The sequence below is a fragment of the Melanotaenia boesemani genome, chromosome 7 (genome assembly GCF_017639745.1).
Source record: "Melanotaenia boesemani isolate fMelBoe1 chromosome 7, fMelBoe1.pri, whole genome shotgun sequence".
NCBI classification, from domain to species: Eukaryota; Metazoa; Chordata; class Actinopteri; order Atheriniformes; family Melanotaeniidae; genus Melanotaenia; species Melanotaenia boesemani.
In genome coordinates this window covers 4,026,872-4,050,661 of record NC_055688.1, presented here as the reverse complement: position 1 = coordinate 4,050,661, position 23,790 = coordinate 4,026,872, and the positions used below count along the sequence as shown (strand labels likewise).

Genomic DNA, 23,790 nt, shown 5'->3' with positions numbered 1-23,790 from the left:
GTTTATATGCAACAGGTCAGTAACATGGTAAAAGGAGCACCTTAGAGAGGCCGAGCCTCTCAGAAGTAAAGCTTGTCAGAGGTTCAGCAATCTGCTGAATGTGGATGAGAGCTTGTTGAAATCACAACTTACATCAGCAAAGGCTCCATCATTGCCGAGAGCTATATTCAGCTAACGGGGAAGATTTTTCTTATGTCAGGAAGATAATGTTAAAGCACAAACTGCATCTATTCTAGCAACATGGCTTGGTGCTAAACAATAGTAAACACCAACATTTTTAACATGTGTTGCTGCCATTAAATTCATGATGACCTAATATTTTCATGGAATAGTAAATGTCTCACTTTTAACGCTTTGGTCTGATGGAACCAACAAATTTAACCTGTTAGCCTTTATTCAGAAATGAAGGCCTTGATATCCTATTTCCCTGGTCCAAGCTGTTATATTATTATTATATATAGCTGATATTTTGAGAAAAAAAACTATATGAACTCAAGGTCCACTTTGGGAAAGACTTCACTTATTACTGAACGTAGAGAGTGAAGGGTAACTGCTATTACATGCACAGGCGATTAGGAGGAAACAGAGTGGTGGGACCAATGGATGGCAATGGATTCCACTTATGTAGCAATCACTCCATATCAGGTACAGAATACAACATTTCCTAAACGTTATATTGTATTTATTTTACATGCTTTCATTACGATTCTAAACGACCTACTTTCATTAAACGCATGTTAAACAGCTGGTGTATGGTGTGGATTTTGCAGGGCTTCTGTCACACTGCAACAAGCAAACGTGACGTAAAAATGTCGGCAGAGTCGTGACAATCTTCCTTTGGAAAAAAAATCAATGCACGTTGTCTGCAAGCGGGCTGTTTACATGTCTGTCCCTTTGATTACAGCAAGAAACAAAGCATCGTGTCATTTCTAGCAATATTATTCATATTAATAGTCAGATTTTGAAATATCTGGCTTCAACTGAAGGTCATTCAGTCTTTAGGACTAATTCACCTGTAATACAGATTTGATAGAACTTGCCTGATATCTCATTTTTTATCATTAGGTGATACATAATTGTTGACATGATGTGGTGCCTTTAGAAATGAATTAGAAACTTGTTTAATTATTTACAAATCATTCCGCAATTATTCAACATACAAACTAGGACTCATTAGGACACCTGAGCCCGATTAAGACAAAGTTACACTTATCCTTCCAGTGACAAAAGGAAACAGGAAACTCCAGATCTCAATCCCATTTTGTGTCCAATAATATCACCTCCAGGCTTTTGGAAGCTTTAGAGGTTCTCCGAAGTAGGACAAAGGAAAATGTATGAAGTAGTTCATAGTATGTTGAGATACCACAGGTCTGGTAAAAAGTCCGCTCCAACTGCTTCAAAAGTTTTAAAAAGTATACCGGGGACATGATAAGGGTCGGAGATATTTAATCTGTCTAGTTTCTTTGTATACTGAACACCGTCTTCTGATTTAAAATGAGATGTAAACTTTGACCGTGAATTCCCTGCCGGCTCATATTGAAGTGGATTTTCCTGCCAACGTGACAGCGTAAACAGACAGTCACGTGACGTCCAGAGCTCTACAGCAAGTTAATGCTCAGTTCCTGGTTGCCACCATCTATGGTTCAGAGAATGCAAACGAAATAAATCAGCTCAGCTCATTTATCTCGTCATCATTTAGGAATAATGAAGGTTTTGCCCAGCAGGCTGAGACGTGCCTTTTCTGAAAATTGTGCTGAATGTTTGTTCTAGTGTTTCTCCACAGAGGATGTTCATGCTGGAGGTGTGTGAGGGAAGGCTAACTGGATAAAACACACAGGAGGCTCACAGTAAAAGGCGCACATGGAAGTCATTATGTTTCAGGAATATTGAGAATGGCTGAGGAGACTCCTTGATGGTTGTTTTGTGTTGACATGGGGAAAAAAGATGCAGGTCAGCAGAAATGTCTGAAACAGAAAACATTACCAGTACTCGTGTTAGCAGTAAATGCTCCGGATGTTTGATTGCCTCGATCACTCAGAGATCTGAGTGGATCACACCAACACAAGTATACATGCTCCCCTCTTCCACACAGGTTTTACGGCTCTGGTGCAGGTGTACGAGCGTTAGTGCTGCGCTGATGGATCTCTTGTTTCATAACTCTGGAAGTCTTTCATAAGGACCACTGGTCTGCATGGTTACCAGTCTGAGCAAACGGCTTTGTCCTCAGTCAGTGGTGAGGCTTTCACACAGCCGGTTCATGATCGGACGGGTCAACATTGCTGCACCAAGCACTTCTGTTAGTGAAGCATGAAGAGCCACATCAGTTGTGCTCTGAGTCAGCAGCAGACAGGGCTGTGTGTGTCTGCATGATGCATCACTGAAAACGTGGACTGGGACGGCGGTCTGCTTCCTCTCTGTGGTCTCTGTGAGCAAACATCAGTGATGCGGTCTTCCCACCGTTACTGAACCGTTTCTGGGTGAAGAGTCAACATTTCCTATTCTTCTTCATTTAATTTCCTATTTCTAACAGGATCTCTTTAGGGTTTGTTGCATGTTTAGTGAGGCAGGTTTATCACATTTTATGTACAAGACTATTCAAGGTTCTTTACATAAAACATTAAAAGCATTACGGCAAGATGCAAAAGAAACATTAAGAATAAGAGAATAATAGAGAGAAATCAAATAAAAATAACAAAAAGATCTGTCCAAAGATTTCCCCTCCACTGTTATCCATAAAGCTCCTCAGATGGATCTTCTGCTGTTTCATTATCACATTTGCTGTTTCTGTTCCGCACCTGAAAGGTCAGAACAGAAACTCGGAGTAGGTTGTCTAAAGCTAAACTCCTGGTTGCGTAAATGATTTCATTCATGCACATCCCAATTCACAACCATGAAGAACAACCACTCACCAGTTTAAGATCTCCCACAGATTTCCAGCCACAGAGCGGAACACTGCTCACGTTGGAGACGACCTCTTTCTATTTTCTGGACTGACTCCATGACCTATGCATCTAGAGTGTGTCTAATATTTAGTGGAAACATCTCTCTTCTCTCCAAAAAGACTATTTTGTTCTTCTCATCAAATGTTGCTCATTTTGTCTTCAAACATCTGTACACCACCTTCTTCCAGGCATCGTTCCCAGATGTCGGATCTGGTTTTTGTCATTGGGTTGCAGGTGATTTTTCCTTATTTTGACTCTTCATCTAAACTCTGTTGTTCTGTTTTCATGTCTAATGTTTGTCCATCGATGCTGTGATGACTCGCGTTAAAACCCTGATCCTCCTGCCGTGATATTCAGCTTCTGTTCCCTCAGCAGATGTGTACTTCTTAATTAAATTTCAGGCAGTGGAAACAGCAACCTGAAAGCTCTTTGATATCTTTTTATAGCTCATCCTCGTTTGAAGGTATTAGGTTTATTTCAGATCCTTAGTCAGATACGTAAAGCAGCTTCTGTTGGCTGAATTTTAACTAAAGAAATCAGAGAATTTGTCTGTTAATCATCAGTGTATCACATTTCCTAATGATCATGCTTGACCTGACCTGCAGTTTAAGTGAAACTAAAAGTAAAGGATTTAACATGTGAGGATGTTGTGGCGGACCCGGTACCAGCATGTTAGCAGCAGGTTCTGTAGGCTGGCATCATCTCTTACAGACAAAACACTTGTTCAAAATGACCTGATCAGTGGACATAAAAGTGACTTGAAGTGATTATACAACATGAATGATGTCATTAGATGGTTAACTCTGAGTTTAACAGCCTGTCGCTGCTGGAGCTGCTCCACCTTTAGATCCAGCATCAGCAGGTAGGGGTCCTGAGGTTATTAATATCTCTTCTTTTTTTTTTCATTTTTGACTCCTCTAATCTTTCATTTTTGGGGAGATTTTGGATCATGTGAATGTTTATTGAAACGAAAACACGAGCCGTTCAGACTGTTGGAGGGTTCCAGCTCAATATCTGAACTCCGTCTCTTCTAATATAATCAGGGGATGAAAACACTGGTTTAATCTGCATGAATGTGTCATTTTTATAAAAGCTTTGCTAAGTAAAAATAATAATATTTCACAGTACAATGTGGAGGAATGGAAAGATATTTGAGTTTATGTTCTCCTTTCCTTCCCTCCACGGCTCAGTGTGTGCTGAAAGAAGGACATGTAGATGGTTTGACATTTATTCTGTGTAAACTGTGGTTCTGTGTGCAGCAAGGTCCAAGTTTTCATGTATAACGTGATAGTTTGTGAAGAGTTTGTTTTGTGTGGCTTTAAACATCATCCAACACTGACATCTTGTGTTTGTATTCAGACATTACATTTCAGAGCCGTGGGGGCTGCCAGGAACGCACCAGCTATCCAACCAGGAAGGAACCTAAAATCCATGTTAGAAACCAGAGCAGCTGGACAAAAACCACACGGATACGAGGAGAAAATGAAAACTCCCGGCAGAAATGTTGAAAACTGGGAGGAGAGGAGGGTCAGGGACCTTTGATGCTGCAGGCAGGTACTAACCACTGTCCAGAGGGTTAAATGTGGAGCTGTGGACCGTTGATGCTACATGTTGGGAAAGTGGTTTTCATTTGTCTGCTCGGTTCAGGTTTGTGTGTCATGTTCAAACAGCAGGAGTTCCCCTCGTTCTAAACACTACTGCATCCTGTTTGTTATGTACAGCATTAAATGTGGTTATGAAATAAGAAAATGCTGCAATAAATATCTGTATGAGTTCAGCTTGGAGTGAAATGTGTCCGTCACATCAGTTCAACAGGCCGGTAAGGATTCAGCCGGTAAGGACGCTGCAGAGGCTGCTGTCACTAAATATTCAGTAAAACAACCATTGTAGGGATTTTAAAAATAAAAATATTTTATAGGATAGAAAGACAATAACATCAATATATTTATTTGTGTATTTTTTATTTTGAGTCATAAAGTATTTTATGAAGTGTAACAACCACACCCTTTCCCCTCAGCGTAGCTGCTTTGAAAATGATTTTCCAAACATATTAAGTTTCTGTTTAAAGTATCGGATCACATCGGTATTGGATCAGTATCAGATGGTATCAGGTGGGAAAGAAAATGAGTGGTATCACACATCACTATCTTATAGAACTTACAGTTTCACAGAAGAGGGGTGTGAACAGGAAAAGCTCCGATTACCAGGACCACATGAATGTAGGGGGCTGCTTCCAGTCGAGGTCGGCTGTAGAGGACTCCCAGCACAGTCACTATGGACCATCGCCATCTTCACAGCGTCATGGCTGCCGTCGCTCCCCGAAAATACAAAAATAGGCAAAGTTGCAGAGCTGAGAGGGGGGCTGTGAGCGTGGGGGTGGATGACTTACGTCTATCAAACTCCGAGCTGCCTGTAGCTAAGAGCTAACTGAGCCAACTCGGATCTAACGTGAGCTAACCGGCTAATGGAGGTAGGCGGGCTAAAGCTAAGGCGCGCTGTTAGCCGGCTAAAAACGACGTTTGTGCTACACTCTCCCTTCTTGCTGCAGGTATTGATACCTGTCAATCAAAAGGACACGCCCCTAATTATGCCAAATTTCAAGATTAAATAACATCCAAATGGATGAGTTAGAAATAAAATCACTCCCCTCACAGTTGTCATGAAGGTAAACTTGACTTATTAATCCTAAAATGGATTTTTGTACCAGGCTTTACACATGTTTATTTCTGCTGTGAAGTTGGACTTTTTAACATGGGAGTCTATGGGGATTGACTCTGTTTTGGAGTCCCTAGTGGACGAGGGGTGAACTGCAATTTTTCTTCACGTTGGCTTCACATTTTACTGCCGGAGATTGCCGCTTGGTGCCAACCCACCATCAGGAGGGTCAGGATTGGAACACCCACTGAACGATAGAGACCGCCTGACGGCACCTTCACTCAAGCTGAATGAGGAGGAAGCAGCTTTTAGATTTATTTGTAACCAACTAGTCCAGATGCTGCTGCTCCTGTCCTCACAAAGACCAGAAACCAGGAACATATTACGCCGCTTCTAACATCCTTACCCTGGTTCTGGTTCTGGTCCAGAATATAGATCTGATCTGCTGACACCATATGAACCACAGAGACTTTATCTGGGTCCAAACCTGGAGAGTCCTGGAAAACCTGAAGTCTGATCCAAACCTGGAGAGTCCTGGAAAACCTGAAGTCTGATCCAAACCTGGAGAATCCTGGAAAACCTGAAGTCTGATCCAAACCTTAGTTCTGGTAAAGGTCTTAAATGGTCTTAAATTTGGTTATTGGAATAAATAAAATATTTTTCATTTCATTAAACTCTTTCATTTTCTGCTCCTTTAAATTATGTTTTATTTATTTTTTTTATATATATATTGTCTCATTTACGTACATTAACAGTGATGATGATGATGGTGGGAATGATTACGTATTTCCTGTTGACGTCTGCTTGTATCATACTGTATCTAACTTGCTCTACTTCAGCTTGTTTAGTTTCTGTTTCATTCACTTTATTCTCTTCAGTTTAAATTTTCTTCTGCACCCTGCTGTAATGCTTTTAATATTCTAAGTGAAGCACTTGGAATTGTCTTCTACAGACAATGTGCTGTAAAAATGTGCCTAAGAACAAATTTGTTTGTAAGACCTGCTGGTGAATGAGCTCCGATGCCTGACCAGGACTTGGTTTCTTTAAAACTCTCTGTGAAATAAACAAACTCTATGATCTGAACAAATAAGTACAAAAATGTGTCACTCAAAGCAAGATGCTGCTGTAAGTTTGCTTGGGGCCCCTGAGCCAGAAGGGGGCCTCCGAGGGCCAACCAATAATCAAGACAGAGCAGTGACAATGTGAGAACTCCCTAAATGGGCCCCATCCACCTCTTGGTCAGTGGAACTACAGTAAATCATATTAACCCTGTTTAATTAAATGAAAATATTAAATAATAAAATAGAAGTCAATAGAAGGAAAGGCCGTCAAAGAACATTTAAAGGTGGAAGAATTCCAGTCTGTAAAAATAAAATTAAAGATGACATTAATGTGGTCTTGTCATTGTTATAAGTATACAATATGAACCTGTTGCAGGGCCCTTTGAAACTTTGCTTGGGACCCCAGAGACAGTCGCCTCTGGCTGTAAGTAAACCCTAAATATAAATAAAAGCAGAATTTTTTAAAAAATCCACATTTTATCAAAAGAACATAAACAACATGTCAGATGATGAAACTGCGACTTTTTGCCATGTGGTGGAAAATATGAGCCGATAGTGACTCTGATGGCAGGAACACGTCTGGAAAAAGTGGTTCCAGGGTGATGTTCAGCATAAAAAAACAGAATTAATAAAAAACAGAATGTTCCCGAAGATAAACAAACAAAACAGCCAAACAAACAACATGCTTATTTACTGACTTTGGCTTGATTTTTACAAACGGCCTCATTTTGCTGTCAGAGCGGTCCGTGAAGGCCACACCGCGTCGTGGACGTTTGTGATCAGAAACAGAGCTGCAGGTGAGTCTGCGCGCGGAGAGAACGACAGGAGCGGTGAAGAACATGGAGAACATGCAGTGTCAGGTAAGTTCTTCATGTTTCTGTCAAAAGAAAAAACAAGCGGCTTGTGGCGCGAGCACGGTAATTAGGTGGTTGTCGTGCGCAGACGTTGTATTGTTACCGTGGAGCTCGCGGTGAATCTTTTTTTTCTTTTTTTGCGTTACTTGGGGCCCCAGCTGGCCCTCATCAGCAATTGCTGTTTTTACCAGAAACTAAATTTTCTGCAGGTAATGAAACACGTTTCAGATTAATAATTGGACCAAACTGACGTATTGTTACGTTTATTGGATAAACTGTCACAATAAACGTGATTACACTTAAAGTGTTCGACTAAATCCAAACCACAACTAAATGTTTCATCCCAGAAGAGAGAAAAGTTGGTTTTATTGCATTAACGAGGACATATTTAAAGATGGGTGGACTGTAGAAGTTGCTCTAGATTCCGTCACTGATCATGAGATCAGGTGGAAAAAGTTTAATAGCTCATGTTTTTGGTTTTAAGTGTTGAGGTGGGGGTGTTCAAAGCTGACTCGGTCAGGTGGTGGAAGGTTTACATCAGAATGAAATGACCTACAAGTATCTGGATGTCAGCTATGATAATAGCTGGTTAATTTCTCTAAATGCTGATACTCGTAGTATTTATATTTAATGGACATGCCCATCTTAAAAAGGACAAATTATAATGCTTGGACAAATTTTGCTGTGTTTGTTACATTCAAAGCAAACTTAAACTATCTTTAATAACAATTAAAACTCCAAGCTATCTTTTAGTTGCTTTTTATGTAAAAATGTATTTAGAACTGATTGGACGTTACCGTCAATCTAAGCTCTCTGATTGGTGGAAAGTCTGACAGGAAGTGGCTTCATCATCATGTCCAGGTCTAAATAGAGGTCTCTTAGCAACATAGTAGTGATGGTGATGTTTTTATGGTGAAATGTGATAAATAATGCTGTTATCATGGATCATTGTGGATTTATCAGATAGAGTCTCTGAATAAAACTATATTGGCTGGATTGTAAACCTCCTGGACGGGATAGAAATGCCTGGAAAACCTCTATAGTTTTCCTGATGGTTCTCTGGACACAGCTGCAGTTCATTCTGAAGTAACGTGAACTGCTTGCTCAGACCAGCTCAGATGAGTTGATCAGATCCACCTGAGAATCAGCCGAAAGCTGCTTCAGAAGAAGGAAACGGGCTGATACAAGAAGTCCAGAATCTTTCATATCTTTCGTCTTACATCCTTTCTGGATTGTGTGTTTCCAGGTTACGTGATTAAAATTGTGAATACTACCTTATATATGAAGGTAACTGGAGCAAACGTGTGACTGTTAAATCTGTGCTTACTAAACTAGTGAAGCAGATTTATCTGTAAATCAGAAGATGCTGGCAATTATGGTTTAGATTTTCAGACATGTCGATGGTTTTTCTTTCTCACAATCACAACAAGCTGGAAATCATGCATGATCAAACATTATCTAGCAACAGCGAAGAAGAACTATGGCAACAACCAGAAAACCAAAGAAGAACCAAGGCAACAACTGAAAAAACAAAGAAGAAGAACCTAACAACCAGAAAAACAAAGAAGAGGAACCATGGCAACAACTAGAAAAATGAAGAAAAAGAAACATGGCAACAACCAGAAAAATGAAGAAGAAGAACCATGGCAACAACCAGAAAAACAAAGAATGATGGCAACAAATGGAGAAACGAAGAAGAACCATGGCAACAACCGGAAAAAATCAAGAACCATGGCAACAACAGGAAAAACAAAGAAGAACCATGGCAACAACTGGTGAAACAAAAAAGAACCATGACAACATCAGGAAAAACGAAGAAGAACCACAGCAACAACAGGGAAAACAAAGAAGAAGCATGGCAACAACTGTAATAACAAAGAAATACCATAGCAACAACTAAAAAACCAAAGAAGAACCATGGCAACAACCGAAAAAACAAAGAAGAAGAACCATGGTAACAACCGGAAAAATGAAGAAAAGGAAACATGGCAACAACTAGAAAAACGAAGAAGAACCATGGCAACAACCCGGAAAAACGAAAAGAACCAAGGTTATTATTGTTAACGAAAACTAACGAAAAAACGAAAACTAGAATTAAAAAAACATTCTCGTTAACTGAAATAAAAATAAAAACGAGAGTTTTTAAAAAAACGAAAACTAACAAACTGTATTGTGTGTTTACAAAACGAACTAAAACAAACTCAAATTAAAGCAAAAATGTTGTTCGTTTTCATTTTTTGTAAATTTATTTCATACATAAGACACGGGGTTGATTTACTTCGCTCTGCTAGATTTCCAGGTGTCTGCGTCGTACGGCCGTGACGTCACGTGTCAACAGCGTGTCCACCCGCGCCGCTAGCGTGATGCTACGGAGAAAGTGAGGAGAGTCCTATTTGGGATTTCTTTCGTTATGACCATGTCAAAGATAAAGTGTCTTGTAGAAGAAACAGGTGGTTCAATATGTGGAAGGAAAACCCACAAATCTGAAAATCCATTTGGAAAGCTGCACAAGAAGGTTAACCAGGAGCACCTGGACCAGGTAGCCTTTCTGTCCCCCTCCCCGGATTGATAAGCTTCAGCCAGGCCGAGCAGCATGGGGAGGGAACGTGAGTCACAGACACACTCTCAGTTACACGCACACACATACGCAAACAGACCTACACACACAGTTACACACAAAATCTTGAAAAGCTGAATTTGAGAGGCTTAAATCAGTTTTTGTTTACAGTGTTGGACAGTAGGTTATGTATGTTTAGCATAGAAGGCAAGGCAGTTTATATGTACAGCACATTTCATGTACAGGACAATTCAAAGTGCTTTACATAAAACAAAAGCATTATATTAGCAAGCAAGATATTAAGAAATAGTAAAAGGCAGCAGCACATAGCAAGAATCACAATAAAATCATAAATTACATTAAAATTATTAAAAGGAAGATGAGTTAAAAAGTTACCGTGCAGATTTCATGTATAGACGCATGAGAAAAGAAATGTTTTTAACCTGGATTTAAAAATGTCTACATTTGGTGAAAGTTTAATCTCCACTGGCAGTTTGTTCCACTTGTTTGTAGCAGAACAGCTAAATGCTGCTTCTCCATGTTTAGTCTGGACTCTGGTCTGGTCTCTGGTCTGGACTAGTTGACCAGAGCCTTTGGATCTAAGAGCTCTGCTAGGTTTATATTTTCTGAACATATCACAGATGTATTCTGGGCCTAAACCATTCTGGGATTTGTGAACAAGCAGAATGGTTTTAAAATCTATTCTGTGACTGACAGGAAACCAGTATAAACTGGAAACCAGTGTAAAGATTTCAAAACTGGTGTGATGTGTTCAGATCTCTTAGTCCTGGTTAAAACTCTAGCAGCAGCGTTTTGGATGAGCTGCAGATGTTTAATGCTCTTTTTAGGAAGTCCCGTTAAAGACCATTACAGTAATCCAGCCTACTGGAGATGGATGCATGGATGAGTTTCTCTTGGTCTTACTGGGAGACTAAACTTTTAATTCTGAAAAGAAAAGAAAAGCACATCATCATCCAGCTGAGATATATCAGTATCTTAACCAGCTGCTGGTTCTGTGTTCTACCAGACACGTTCACTTTCAGTGTCTAAAATATTCGCTGCTTTATTATGTCCAGTATAACATGTGAGGTTCTGTTCTGTTAATCAGCTGCAGTGATTTGTACTAAAGCTGCTGCAACTTTAGTTCAATTCTTTATGTAGTTAATCATAAATTGTTTCAATGAATGAATTAAACCCCTGGTCTACAGTATTTTGGGTTGTTGAGGTTGTTCATGATGAGTCAGATTTATCTCCTTTAGACTCCTGGCTGCCAAGGTCTGTGAATTGTCTCTTGAATGGATTCATGTTATGTTGATGTGTGTCATCAGTATGTTGTTATGTTGATTTTTACCTAGCACACTATCTCAGAAGCAGCATTGCACATATTTTTTTTATTTAAGGCTACTGTCTTATGGGCTGTTGTCTTTGATTTGTCATTGGCTGTTCATGTTTCCTCCTGATACAGTTTTTAAAAATTGTATCATGTTGAGTTTTTATTATACATGCTTATTCTGATTATTTTGAATTTTGCACCTGGCAAATACTCAAATTTAGAAAAACAAACAAAAAAACTAAAACTAACACTAAAACTAATAAAAACTAAACTAAAACTAAGCATTTTTAAAAAATGAAAACTAATAAAAACTAGAAAATTTGCTCTAAAAACTAATTAAAACTAACTGAATTTGAAAATAAAAAGTCAAAAAGAAATAAAAACTAAAACTAATAAAAAATCTAAAACTATTATAACCTTGAAAAGAACCATGGCAACAGCTAGAAAAACAAAGAAGAACCATGGCAACAACAGGAAAAACAAAGAAGAACCATGGCAACAACTAGAAAAACAAAGAAGAACCCTGGTAACAACTAGAAAAACAAAGAAGAACCATGGCAACAACAGGAAAAACAAAGAAGAACCATGGCAACAACTAGAAAAACAAAGAAGAACCATGGTAACAACTAGAAAAACAAAGAAGAACCATGGCAACAACAGGAAAAACAAAGAAGAACCATGGCAACAACTAGAAAAACAAAGAAGAACCATGGCAACAACTAGAAAAACGAAGAAGAACCATGGCAACAACAGGAAAAAACGAAGAAGAAGAACCATGGCAACAACTAGAAAAACAAAGAAGAACCATGGCAACAACAGGAAAACACCCAGCATTGATGGTGGTCTTGCAACTATTGTTAACAGAAAAAAACAGAACTGAAAACAACAGACTGAAGACAGCGGGAACAAGGACTTTATGTCTTTCATTGTTCCACAGTCAGCTCGCTCTCTGATTGCTTACATTCCATTCCACGTCACCATCCACACTGTCACAATTCAGGAGTCGTTGGCTTTCCACACACAGTCATAAGTATTGAACATGTTCAACATTTCTGATTGTCGGCCACAACCCATTTCAGAGTTGATTATTAGGACGAATTTGCGTGTAAAACCTCAGACCACAGGATCATTTTACAGGAACATCTTATAAGACGTAAGATAATCAGACGTTTGCCGTGCTCGGTCGGGAATGGGCAAAATTGGGACAAAAACAGTCCGATAATCTGTATGTGTGTAACCAGCTTTCACTGCTTATGAGCATCCCAGTTCAATTTCTAAATGAAGAAAATTGTCCTGACTGTTTAGCTCCACCCGTATGAAGCACAAATAAATCCTCATCTTCAGTGTGTGATCATTCAATGGGATTATCACATGTGGAATATTTCTTTACTTTTTTCAAACACACTGAGGACATTGCCAATCTAAAATAATGAATGTAAATAAAAATGCTGAAATATAAGGTAAACAGAATAGAGCTTGGGAAAGTACGTCATCCCGCAGTGCATTGTGGGACGCAATTACCATTCACGCAGAGTGAAACAGCAACAAGTCAACATCGAAGAAAACAAATAAATAAATGGATGGAGAAAAATGTAAAATACTTTTCTTTATGGAGAGAAACTTAACAATCAGACAGGAACGTTATCTAGAAGAAATCTAGACCTTAGGCGAAATCAGCCCATACGAGCGTGGGGAACCGTCCCAAACGTACAGCATGTGTGCAGCTCAGTAAGGCTTTGATTCCTTTACCTGTGAGCTGTATATTTATACACATACACTGGGACACACACTGGTCAGTGAACATTCACAAACCATTTTATTAAACAACAGTTTTCTCTCCAGAAGGAACCACCTAGCTTAGTGGTACTGGGCTGATTAAAATCGTGTATTCTGTCTTCTGGCCATCAGGTCTAATCCAACACCGTCTTTAATGCCAAACCCGCAGTCAGCCATTGCGCACAATAATTTAAATAATACATATTTTACATGCATTATATAAAACACAAACATTTAAATACAACACAGCTCACACTGCTGGAAAACATAGCAGCGTAGCTAACAGTGAAGCTAACAGTGGAGTTGCAGGAAAAAGAAAGAAATGCAAACTAAAGTTATCAACCACTTCATCTTCACATACAATTAATGCTTCTACCGTGAAAATGCCTCAAACAAATATTATTTTTTATATACTTAATTCATCCCAGCTGGGAAATTCCTTCTCTGTATTTTCATCCGAACCAGGATGGGTGGGTTGCCAGACCAGATTCCGGCACCCGGGGAGCAGTTGGAGGTGAAGGGCCAGTTGTTAGCCCAGGGAGTTGAACTCAAGTGCTTCAGACCCAAGCCCACCTCTGTAACCACTAGGTCACCGCTGTCCAATAAGCATGGTCGTTGAAATGTTCAATCCGTTCCGCCTGGTAACAGCAAAAATGTTGGAGTTTTTGTTTCCAGGTCTAATAAATAAATAAATTTAGTCAATTTGTCGAACCTCACCTCTAAAACCCTCGTTTTAACAGGTTAATTTAAAAAAAAAAGGCCACAACAGTACGTATGAGGAAAAACTGACCCATTTATTATTTACCAATGGGTGAAATGAATAAAATAATTTTAAATAAATTAAGACCTTATGTGTAACAACACACGGCACTTTAAACATTTCTGTAGTAGGAAATAAAAACCTGAGTAAGCTCAGTAACAAACTAGGTATTTCAGTTAACGCAATTTAGCAGATTTAAAGAGACATTATACTCTGTTACGCACCAACTATGGTCTTGATGGACAAAACCAAATCACACTATTTATGGTCCAACTGTTCAAAGTGTCCAATTTTTCTAATTTTTCCCCCAAAAATGCCCTCTTTATTTTAAAAATAAAACAAGAATGTAAACCAAATAATTGTACCACTAGCAAAACAAGAGCACAAAAAAATGGCCATTTAAAGGCAAAATAAGTAGCACTGACACCTAGTGTTTCAAATCAGAACTGCAGTCGAAAGAGAAAAACACGGAGAGCGTTCTTCCCCCCTCCACCTCGGAGAGTTTCATGCAGGTTGCCGGTTTGTGAGAGGACGGTTCTTTTATACAGTCTATGAAGGATGGAGAACATAACGCCAGTAAACATCATGATGAGGAGCGAAGATGATTCACACACAGTAAGTTGCTATGCTTTGCAATGCTAGCGCTAATTTCACGCGCTAATTTATGTTAGCATAAAATAGAGTGTAAACAAACGCTACATAAATCAACAAATGCCACGCAGCGGCACTTTTACCTTAGTCACACTTAATAAATGAATTTGATAGTAATTTCATAAGTTTATAAGGACAAACACAGTATTCACTCAGCCCAAACATCATTACATTTGTTGTTGTAAACTTACAGGCCACCAATTAACTCCACTAATACGTCCATAAAGTCACACAAATTAATGAGTGCCTAGAAATAAATTAGACTAAAATCTTTGTAAATCAAGATAAACTTTTCGGTAAATTTAAGCAAAATTCCAGTGTTTACCTGTGAAGGAGAAACTTTGCCAGGTCAGATTTCTCCACCTTTCAAAAGATTCTTCAATATTGATCCTCGTTTTATTCCGTTTTTGGTCGTTTGCTTTTTTAGCAGGATGTCGAGGTTTTTTAGGTTTTTCTGAAACTATTTCTGGTCCGCTTCTTTTACCAGCTTTCATACCTGCACGCTGCTGCTCTTTTACCGACATAAAATACCAAACGCTGCCTTGTTGTTGTTAGGCAACCGTGGGGAGTCGCATATGATTGGTTAAGGAACCAGGAAGTTGAAAAGAGCTACACAGTGAACCAAAGTTATTCCAGCACAGAACTCTTATTTTGAAGGAGAAAAACTTGACAAAGACATTGTTGATGTAGGAGACCGATTGTTTATAGGGAAGCTTCCTTTTATCCCTCGCAGCAAATGGGAACATTTTAAATTATTTTTAAGGAAAAAATCCCAAATATTCAGCCTTTAAGTGAACTGACTGCTACCCTTCCTAATCCTCCACAGTCACTTTCTGCTGCCCAACCATGATGGGAAGATTTCTTTTTAAGATGATGAACGGTCGATCTTAAGATTAAGATCGGATGGCCGATTAAATCGGCAGATTATAGCCCTTTTCAAAATGGCCAATATCGGCCATTGTTATGTCGATTTATTCTTAATTTCTGATGAAACAGTAAATGCTGTTAAATGTGGGAGTCGTGCAGAATGATGTCCTTGCGGCGTTTGTCTACTAGAAGGAGCTCTGACTCCATTCAATCCTCCAGTCATTCCCCTGTCTTTTCAGCAGGGGTAGCTACAGCCAGGTTACATTACAGTAGTGGGCTGAGTGGAGCTTGCCGACAGGTAAGTTTATAATAATTAATCCATGTGAAATTCCATAGAGAAATTAATGACTCAGCATTTCTCCAGTTTCAGTTTAACTCTATATGCCATGTTTAATGACGAGTGACGCGTGCTTCATTGTGTCGGTCAGCTTTTTATTTACGCTGCATTGCTAAAGTTGTGCTAAATTAGCTTGAGGTGCTCCCCGTCTATGTTAGCAATAACATTGCTGTGGTTATCCCAGCCTGGCATAGCATTAGCTAAGTAACCAGTAACTGCAGAAATAATGCAAGTTAAGTAAGTGTAAGTGTAGAAAATATCTGAGAGTACAGAACGACCGTTCATCACTCCATCAGCTGCAGGTTGAGGCGTATTTTAGGAGAGATGTGAATGCAGAGGGGAGGAGGTTTATTCACTGCACCACCGAAAACTTATTATTAATATTACAGTCTGTCTGCAGCCACCGTCATGATGTCATGTCTCCCTTAGTTTTACTTTGTTAAAAAATACTAACATGACCGGCTGTAACAGCGACTCACTATGTGTTACAATTAGGGCCAGACCATTTGTGACCATTATATATAAAATACAACACTATCAAAGATGACATATTTTTAACATTTTATTTTGGTTCATATATGATATATGCCACAATATATTTCAACGCAAAGAACATATTGGAGTATAGAAAATGTAATTTAACATTAAAGGGCATCAGAAGGCTGCATGAGTAATGTTTAGCCAACTTCACTCATGTTGGTTAAATAGGGCATATACACATGGCCTAAATCTAAAGATAAAATGAATCAGTATAACTGATAGCTACATTCATGTATGCTCTGTCAGTAGAAAAATTGCACAACGCAAATTTTAAAATAAAATCTCCCACACTTAGTGTTTTGGTTGATTTCCTCTCACATTTACCTGTTTACAACTTTTAAAAAAAGTTTTTCCACCTGTACTTTAACCTACTTCTGATTTGCATCAGCAAGAAGTACAAAACAAGATGAATTAATTCATCGTTCATTTATAGATTGACTTTTTTTAAGGTTTTATAATTTCCCAGTTATTTAATGCTTTGTTGCATGTTTTTGGAAATTCTTCTGTTGTAAAGTTAAACATACACTAAAGGACAAAATATTGTGAATCAGTAAAACCTTCTGCCTGTATCTCATATTTTTGTTGGTGTAAGCGTTAAGGAACCAAAGAAGAAGTAAATTTATTCATTATATTTTTTTTAGTTAATCGGCCGATTTAATCGGTTATCGGAATTTTTTTTTTCTCTTTTTTTTTTCCAAAAATCCATATCAGTCAGGCCCTGCAGAGGAACATAACTGCTGCTGCCGCCAGAGTAGGGAGTCGAGTTTGGTTGGCTCTCCAGTAATCTAAAGGACTGCTTTCACGTCCAAGAGGTGCCTCGCTGAGACAGCTTTCCATTTCAATGACAGCTGGGTGATCTGCCCAGAGGAAGCTGTTGTGCTGCTCTCCTCCAATATCTCATCGAAGATGGCCGCTGCCTGCACCCTCCATCCGTGGAGTCTTCTCTGCTGGCTTAGACGCAGTTCCATGAGATGGAAGCACATTTTTAACACATATTAGGTTAAATAAATGTCAGTGTATTATAAATTCCCTTGCTTGGCCTTATACCGTGGATCCAGCAGTGTGGCCACAGCGTATAGGGGCTCAGATTCCACATGGCTGAAACGTCTGCGGACTGCGTCCAGAAGGGTGGCTTCATAGTTTGGATCCCAGGATCATCTTCACTTTCCTTACTGAGGAACTGTGTGAGGACATGGACAGAGGGGATAACATCAGCTACGGTGGCAGATGCAGCTCTGACGTTTGTTGTCAACTCCTCAAAAGGGGTCAGAACTTTTGATGTCTTCTCCAACAGTCCCCACTGATTGGCTGAATGACTGGCAAGATGTTTTCTTCAGCTGAGTAGGCATGCAGGCCCTGTTTCTGATGAATGAGGCTGTCAGTCATATACTTGGTACTACTCCATTGTGTTTGCACATCCTGCTGGAAACGTCTCGGTGTGATGTTTAGCTCTTTTTGTAAGTCTTCAAGGTTTGAATAGACCTTGAAGTGTTTGAAGTGGGCCACTATTCTTCTTCCGTTGGCTAGTGCATCACTTACAACTCGCTGTGACAAGACTCCTTAATGGACTACCAGCCGTAGACCTTGCACAAAACATCCTTATCCCTAATGCCCTTTTATCATCTTGTGGAAGTTTTTCATGCATTGCAAATGACTCCGACAGTGTTGGTTGTTTGAGTGAGCTGACAGTTGGTTCTTTCTTCGCTTTGGAGGCATGGAGAAAATACTTGTGTAGCTCTGCATGATGCGTTTTTAAGTACTTAGTAAGGATAGTCGTGTTAAATCTCCTGGCCTGGAAAGGTGAAATGGATTTCCTGGATTGGCACACATGGATCGGCACATTTTTTAACTGACATCGGCCAGATATCCGATACTGGTATCGGATCGGGACAGCCCTAGCCCTGGTTGTAAAGCTTTGCTCCTGTTAGGATGTTTATCATGTGGTGAAATGGCCGTAAGAGATGATTGTTGTTGTTCTGGTCATGTTGCTTCACCGCTGCTAGCAGAACTGTTCTGCTTACTTTGTGCCAAACATGGAGGTTGTCTTATTATCGTCACTTGGATGCAGGGTTTCCCACACATAGACCAATATGTGGTACAGCACCACGGATTCCTCCCCGCCGCTCCTCTCAAGAGTAAAATCTCAATATTCTAAGAAACGTCTTTATTAGCTTTATTGGTGACTCGCAACTGCTTAGTGCGGATCAGCCCACGCATCACTGCTACGTGCACACCTACTGACAGCTGATTGACCCGCTTCTCCTCTCTACGCACAATGCACAAGGCCTATCAAAAGAAAACCGAAGCAGTGGGATATTTGGTAAAGAGAAGACAGTCAATGACATCTGGAGTTTACCAAAGGGTGGCATGATGTACTGCGCTCTGTGGTAAAATGAGGAGAGATTACTGCTGTTAAAACACAGCCTTTTATTGGGAGTTTGGCTGTTCTCCCTACACCAGTCTACTTTTCTATATCTCCCTCCTACTGTCGTAAAACATGTCGCAAAACACATCCGCGACATTTCCCCCTTTTTGAGTTCTGCCCTGATCAGATCAAAAATGAAAACGGAGTTAAACATCTGAATCATCTTCTGCAATAATTAGTACAATAAAGTGTCTTTCCAACTTAACACAGTATACCCTTTCCGAAGAAACGAACCCTACAAACAGTGTTTCACAAATGTCTTCAAACCACTTAACTCACTGAAAACAAAGCCTTTCACAGGCAGGTCTTCAGATAGGCTTAACAACTCTACCCGACCTGGTTGGAACAGTCCCCTTGAGTTTACATTTGGGCCAGGGGAGAAACATCCAGGGCTTCCCTGTGTTCTAGGTGTGTTCCACCTGTATGGGACTCCCTGCTCTACTGTATTTCAACAAGATTTGACCTGTCAGTCATGCTCTCGCCAACCACTGCTGCTGGAGTAGACCAAGTCTTTTGATTGTCCTGTTTAGAGAGAACGGAGTCTCCTGGTTGCAGTGGTGCTAGGTGTCTCACTCCATGTTGCCTGTTGTTATAGTAAGCCTGCTTATTCTTCTCCACTGCATCTTTCACCCTGATGTGCTGTTGGTTTGGCCATTCTGGTTCAAGGTTTCGGACCAAAGTGGACACAGTCGTCCTGATCTTTCTACCCATTAGCAGTTCAGCTGGACTGACACCTGTACTGCTGTACGGTGTGGATCTGTAGATCAGGGGTGGCCAACATCGGTCCTCGAGAGCCACAGTCCTGCAGGTTTTCCAAATTTCCCTGCTCTATGTGGTTGTTACATTTTATAAAATACTTTATGACGCAAACTGAAATTACCAGTAAAATAAATAAATATATAAATGCCACAATAATTACACGTGTGTCAACACCTACATATTAAAATATTTAGTTCACCATCTAAAAAAATGAGAGGGATTTATGTTATTGTCTTTCTATCTTATTAAATATTTTCGTTTGTATTTTTATTTTTAAAATCCCTACAATGGCTGTTTTACTGAATATTTAGTGACAGCAGCCTCTGCAGCGTCCTTACCGGCTGAATCCTTACAGCCTGTTGAACTGATGTGAGGGACACATTTCACTCCAAGCTGAACTCATACAGATATTTATTGCAGCATTTTCTTATTTCATGACCACATTTAATGCTGTACATTAAGGCTGAGCAATAATTCAATATATCGCAATATACTTTTATTCAATAACGGTGATATGAGTTTCGAACACATTTCCCATATTTTGATATACATACAGTAAGTGATGACAGCGTTTGATTCAAGCCAACAGAAAGAGCCGCAACACATCGGCTACGTAAGTGATGACGCAGAGCCCGACCAAGCCCAGCAGCAGTTGGCTGTGCTCAGCGCGAGGTAGAAGGCTAGGCTAGGCTAGGCTTGGCTAGGCTAAGCTCCAACGCTGCTAGTTTTAGCTACAAAACGAGTGCTCATGACCGCAATGCAAACATGACTGAACAAGCTTCTACAAGCGAAGAGAACGCAGACGAAATAGTTGATAAGAGCGCAAAGAATAAGTCGATGGTACGGAAGTGGTTTGGCTCAGTGTCGCCAACTTAGCGACTTTGTCCTGTTCGTTTTCACTCCCCTCCAGCGACTTTTTTTTTTCTTTCTTTTCTTTTTGAGCACCTAGTGACTTTTTCTGGTATTATTGGAGAGTTTTACTTTTCTCAGTGAGGATCTGGTGTTACGCCCTTCACCTCACGCAGCAGCTGCTGCATCAGAGCAGGAGATCAGCTGTTTCATCACCAGGCTGGAAATGAAACGTACAAAGCTGCTGCTGGCTGATCCCGCGCTGGCTTACCGTCAGATATTAATGTCTCTTAATGAAGAGTGTGGACAAGAATCTTTAAAAAGTTAAAAATGTCGACATTTTCCAGACTAATTAAAATTATAATTACAATATCATTTTAAATTAAAATATAATCAGAAAAACAAATTACACTTAATAAAATTAAACTAAAAATCAAAGAAAATATTTACTGAAGAATTTAGTTTTATTTTATTATGTTTCCACTCATAGAATACGTTGAGTCAGAAGATGAAGCATCAATTGTCGCTCACTCTTTTTTCCTGTTTATTATAGCAGTTCTGAGTACTTTTATTTTTAAGCCTAGTTGAAGCACCGTTGTTAAAATCTTTAAGAATAACATAATAAGCCTGTGTTGTAGTTTAAAGTTAAAGATATTAATATTGAGAAAGGTAAAAGTTTTATTTGACCTTTGATGGTGATTTGAAATTTAATTGTTTGAAGGCTAATTTAGCCTTGCTTCATACAAATAAAAGGTGAATATTAATTTATTGTACAGTTTTTATTTCTAAAATGTTATACTGGAGGAGTTTGGAAATGTGTGGATCAGAGAGCAAGAAGGTTCACAAGCAGGACTATAAGAGATCTCAGAGATCTAGAGAAGTTGAGAAAGAAAAACGGGCCAGTGATTTAATGCATGATGGAAGCAGATCTGGGAAATGGAAAATGTTTTGAACTAAGTGGATACAGAACAGAGATTCTTACTAAAAATATGAGTTTTTACACAAATGCAGATGATGAATGAGAGGATCAAATATACAGTGTAGATACAGAAATAGATAAAAACATAATCTCTGGCAATGATGCATGCAAGTATTGTAATAAATCCCAGTTTAAAGAAAAGGTAGTGATGGATGGAAACATGTCACTGATTCATTTTAATTGCAATTTAACAAAAATAAAATATTATTTGCTGCAGTTTACAAATAATTTTAGTGCAGTTGCAATATTGGAAACTTGGTTAAAAGATGAAGGTGTGGATGAATCCCTAGTTCAGAGACCACTTTATGAGTTATACTATGTAAATAGACAAGATAAAAGAGGTGGAGGGGCACCGTTCTGCACTGAAATGTAAAATTGTTCATAGCTTGTCAACTATTGTAAATAATATAGATCATCACTGTTACAATTATGTATGGAAAAGGTAAAAATATAATACTTAGTAGTGTTTACAGTTAACCTGGAAGTTGTGTTCAGACCTTCGTAGATAAAATAACAGAATTCTTTCTTTACAGAACAATAATGTGTTTTTATGTAGAGATTTAAATATTGTAAATCCATGTACAGTTTGACTTTTTTCCTGTGATCACCCAACCAACAAGAATTACTGTACAGCTGCATCAGTATTTTGACAAACGTAACTGGTGGAGAAATAGTGTGATTTTTCATCAACCCTTGATTTGAGAAGATGGTTTGACAAAAATAAATTCACTGAAGAGAAGACATGTGACATGATGTTCCGTGTAACATGAGCAAGGGAAGGAGAGGCAGGGCTGTGGCCCCCTTGTTTTCACCCGAAAATATAACCTTTCGGCAGAACACCTCGGTAGGCCAGAGCAAGACGGGACATGTCATCTAAGAAGATGACCAAATTCAACATTTATTGTCTCCTGCTCACAATAGCAACAGACTGTCACCTGCAGTGATTGTAAACTTGGTTATAAACTGAACTGTTACAGTCAACACAGCTGTAAAATCACACAGTAACACTAAATGCCAGTTCAGTATAGCAATTACACAATTACCAGGTATACAAATGTACTCTGGTCCAGCAGGAGAAAAAGTTTAGTCAGTTCTCAATAAGAACAAGTTATAAAAAAGTACAACCACTAATAAAAGCGTGCATGCATTAGAAACCTCTCCAGGAGCAACCAGGATGAGTGAGCGGACTTTCAGCCTCTTAAAATACACAAAAGAAATCTCTGGCGTAGGCTTACAACTAAGAAATTACAGCACAATCATTATCTGATTATACCATAAGTTCTGTGTCTCACTACCTCTGCCTTGTTGCTCTGGGATCAGCTCTGGCTACTGGCAAGCAGAGCAGCCTTATATAGAGCCATTGGTTGATGACCTATTCACCAACTGTCCATAGCCATGAGCTTGCATTCAGGGCCCAGTGGTAGACCCAGGTAGTAGAAAGGGGGGAGAGAGAGAGATATTAGCTCAGTGCTTACATTCAGTAATAAAGACAAAAGTAAAAGCAATCTAATTGACCTTAATGGTGTTAAAGTTGTAAGAGCTGAGTTTCAGATGTTCTGATTGATGAAGGTTTGACCTGGACATCACATATAAATCATGTAAAACTGAAAATATCTAAATCAATTTCTATCTTAAAGTCAGATGGTGTGCCCATGTGGACGTGCTGTCTGGTTAGGTGGGGTTTTTTTTTGTTTGTTTGTTTTGTTTTGTTTTTTGTTTGTTACTGAACCCTGGCACCCAGGTCCTCCCCTGATCCCATGTCTGAATCCAGGGAGGTCCCTGATTTCCCTCTTCTGGGCAAGGTGTTCTCTGCATTCTGAAGCAGTTTCATTTTGTATAACTTGTCTGACTAGTTAGTGGAACCTTCATGTTCTAATTACCTCAACGTTGAACATCAGAACCAGTCAGAATATTTTTTCCCAGTCAACAGGCTAATCATGAGACTTCTTATAGCAAACAGCAGGAACAAGAGAAAATGTGAATGTTGTTTTCATCAGGCTAATTAGGAGCAGACACTGATGGTTAAATGTTAAATATGACCAGCTTGTTCCACTCTTGGTTTCCTCCTCAGGTGCTGAACATGCAGCGGGTCCAGGCTCTGGAAGCTTGGCTGAAAACCACCAACACAAATCTGACTCAGGTCAATGGCCAGAGGAAGTATGGAGGACCTCCTGAGGGTGAGGACATGATGCATTTACTTCTACCGGAAGAAAACGATCTCCAGTTCCTGCTTCTTTTCTTTTTGGCTACACATAATAAGAACCATTTTTGTCTGGATCCCAGCCTCTGTACCAGATTTGGGGCTCACTATCCTCAGATCCACCAGGGATGTCTCCCACAGGGCATGGTGGGAGAGATAAGTGAGGGTTAACCACACCTTACCACACCGTTCCACAACACACTATACCACACCCCACCACACCTTACCATACCACAATATTCCAC

The 23,790-nt window shown here is 39.5% G+C and overlaps 1 protein-coding gene across 2 annotated transcripts in view; it reads left to right on the top strand.

Moving 5' to 3' along the window:
• The first annotated feature begins 7,392 nt into the window (after positions 1 to 7,392).
• The window catches only part of dnd1 (DND microRNA-mediated repression inhibitor 1), a 31,906-nt gene continuing 15,508 nt past the window's right edge, over positions 7,393 to 23,790 (top strand). For both annotated transcript variants that reach the window (XM_041990370.1, XM_041990369.1), the window contains exons 1-2: positions 7,393 to 7,518; positions 23,417 to 23,522. In XM_041990370.1, coding sequence (XP_041846304.1) covers positions 7,498 to 7,518; positions 23,417 to 23,522 — 127 coding nt within the window. In that variant the 5' untranslated portion in view covers positions 7,393 to 7,497. The remainder of the gene's footprint in view (positions 7,519 to 23,416; positions 23,523 to 23,790) is intronic.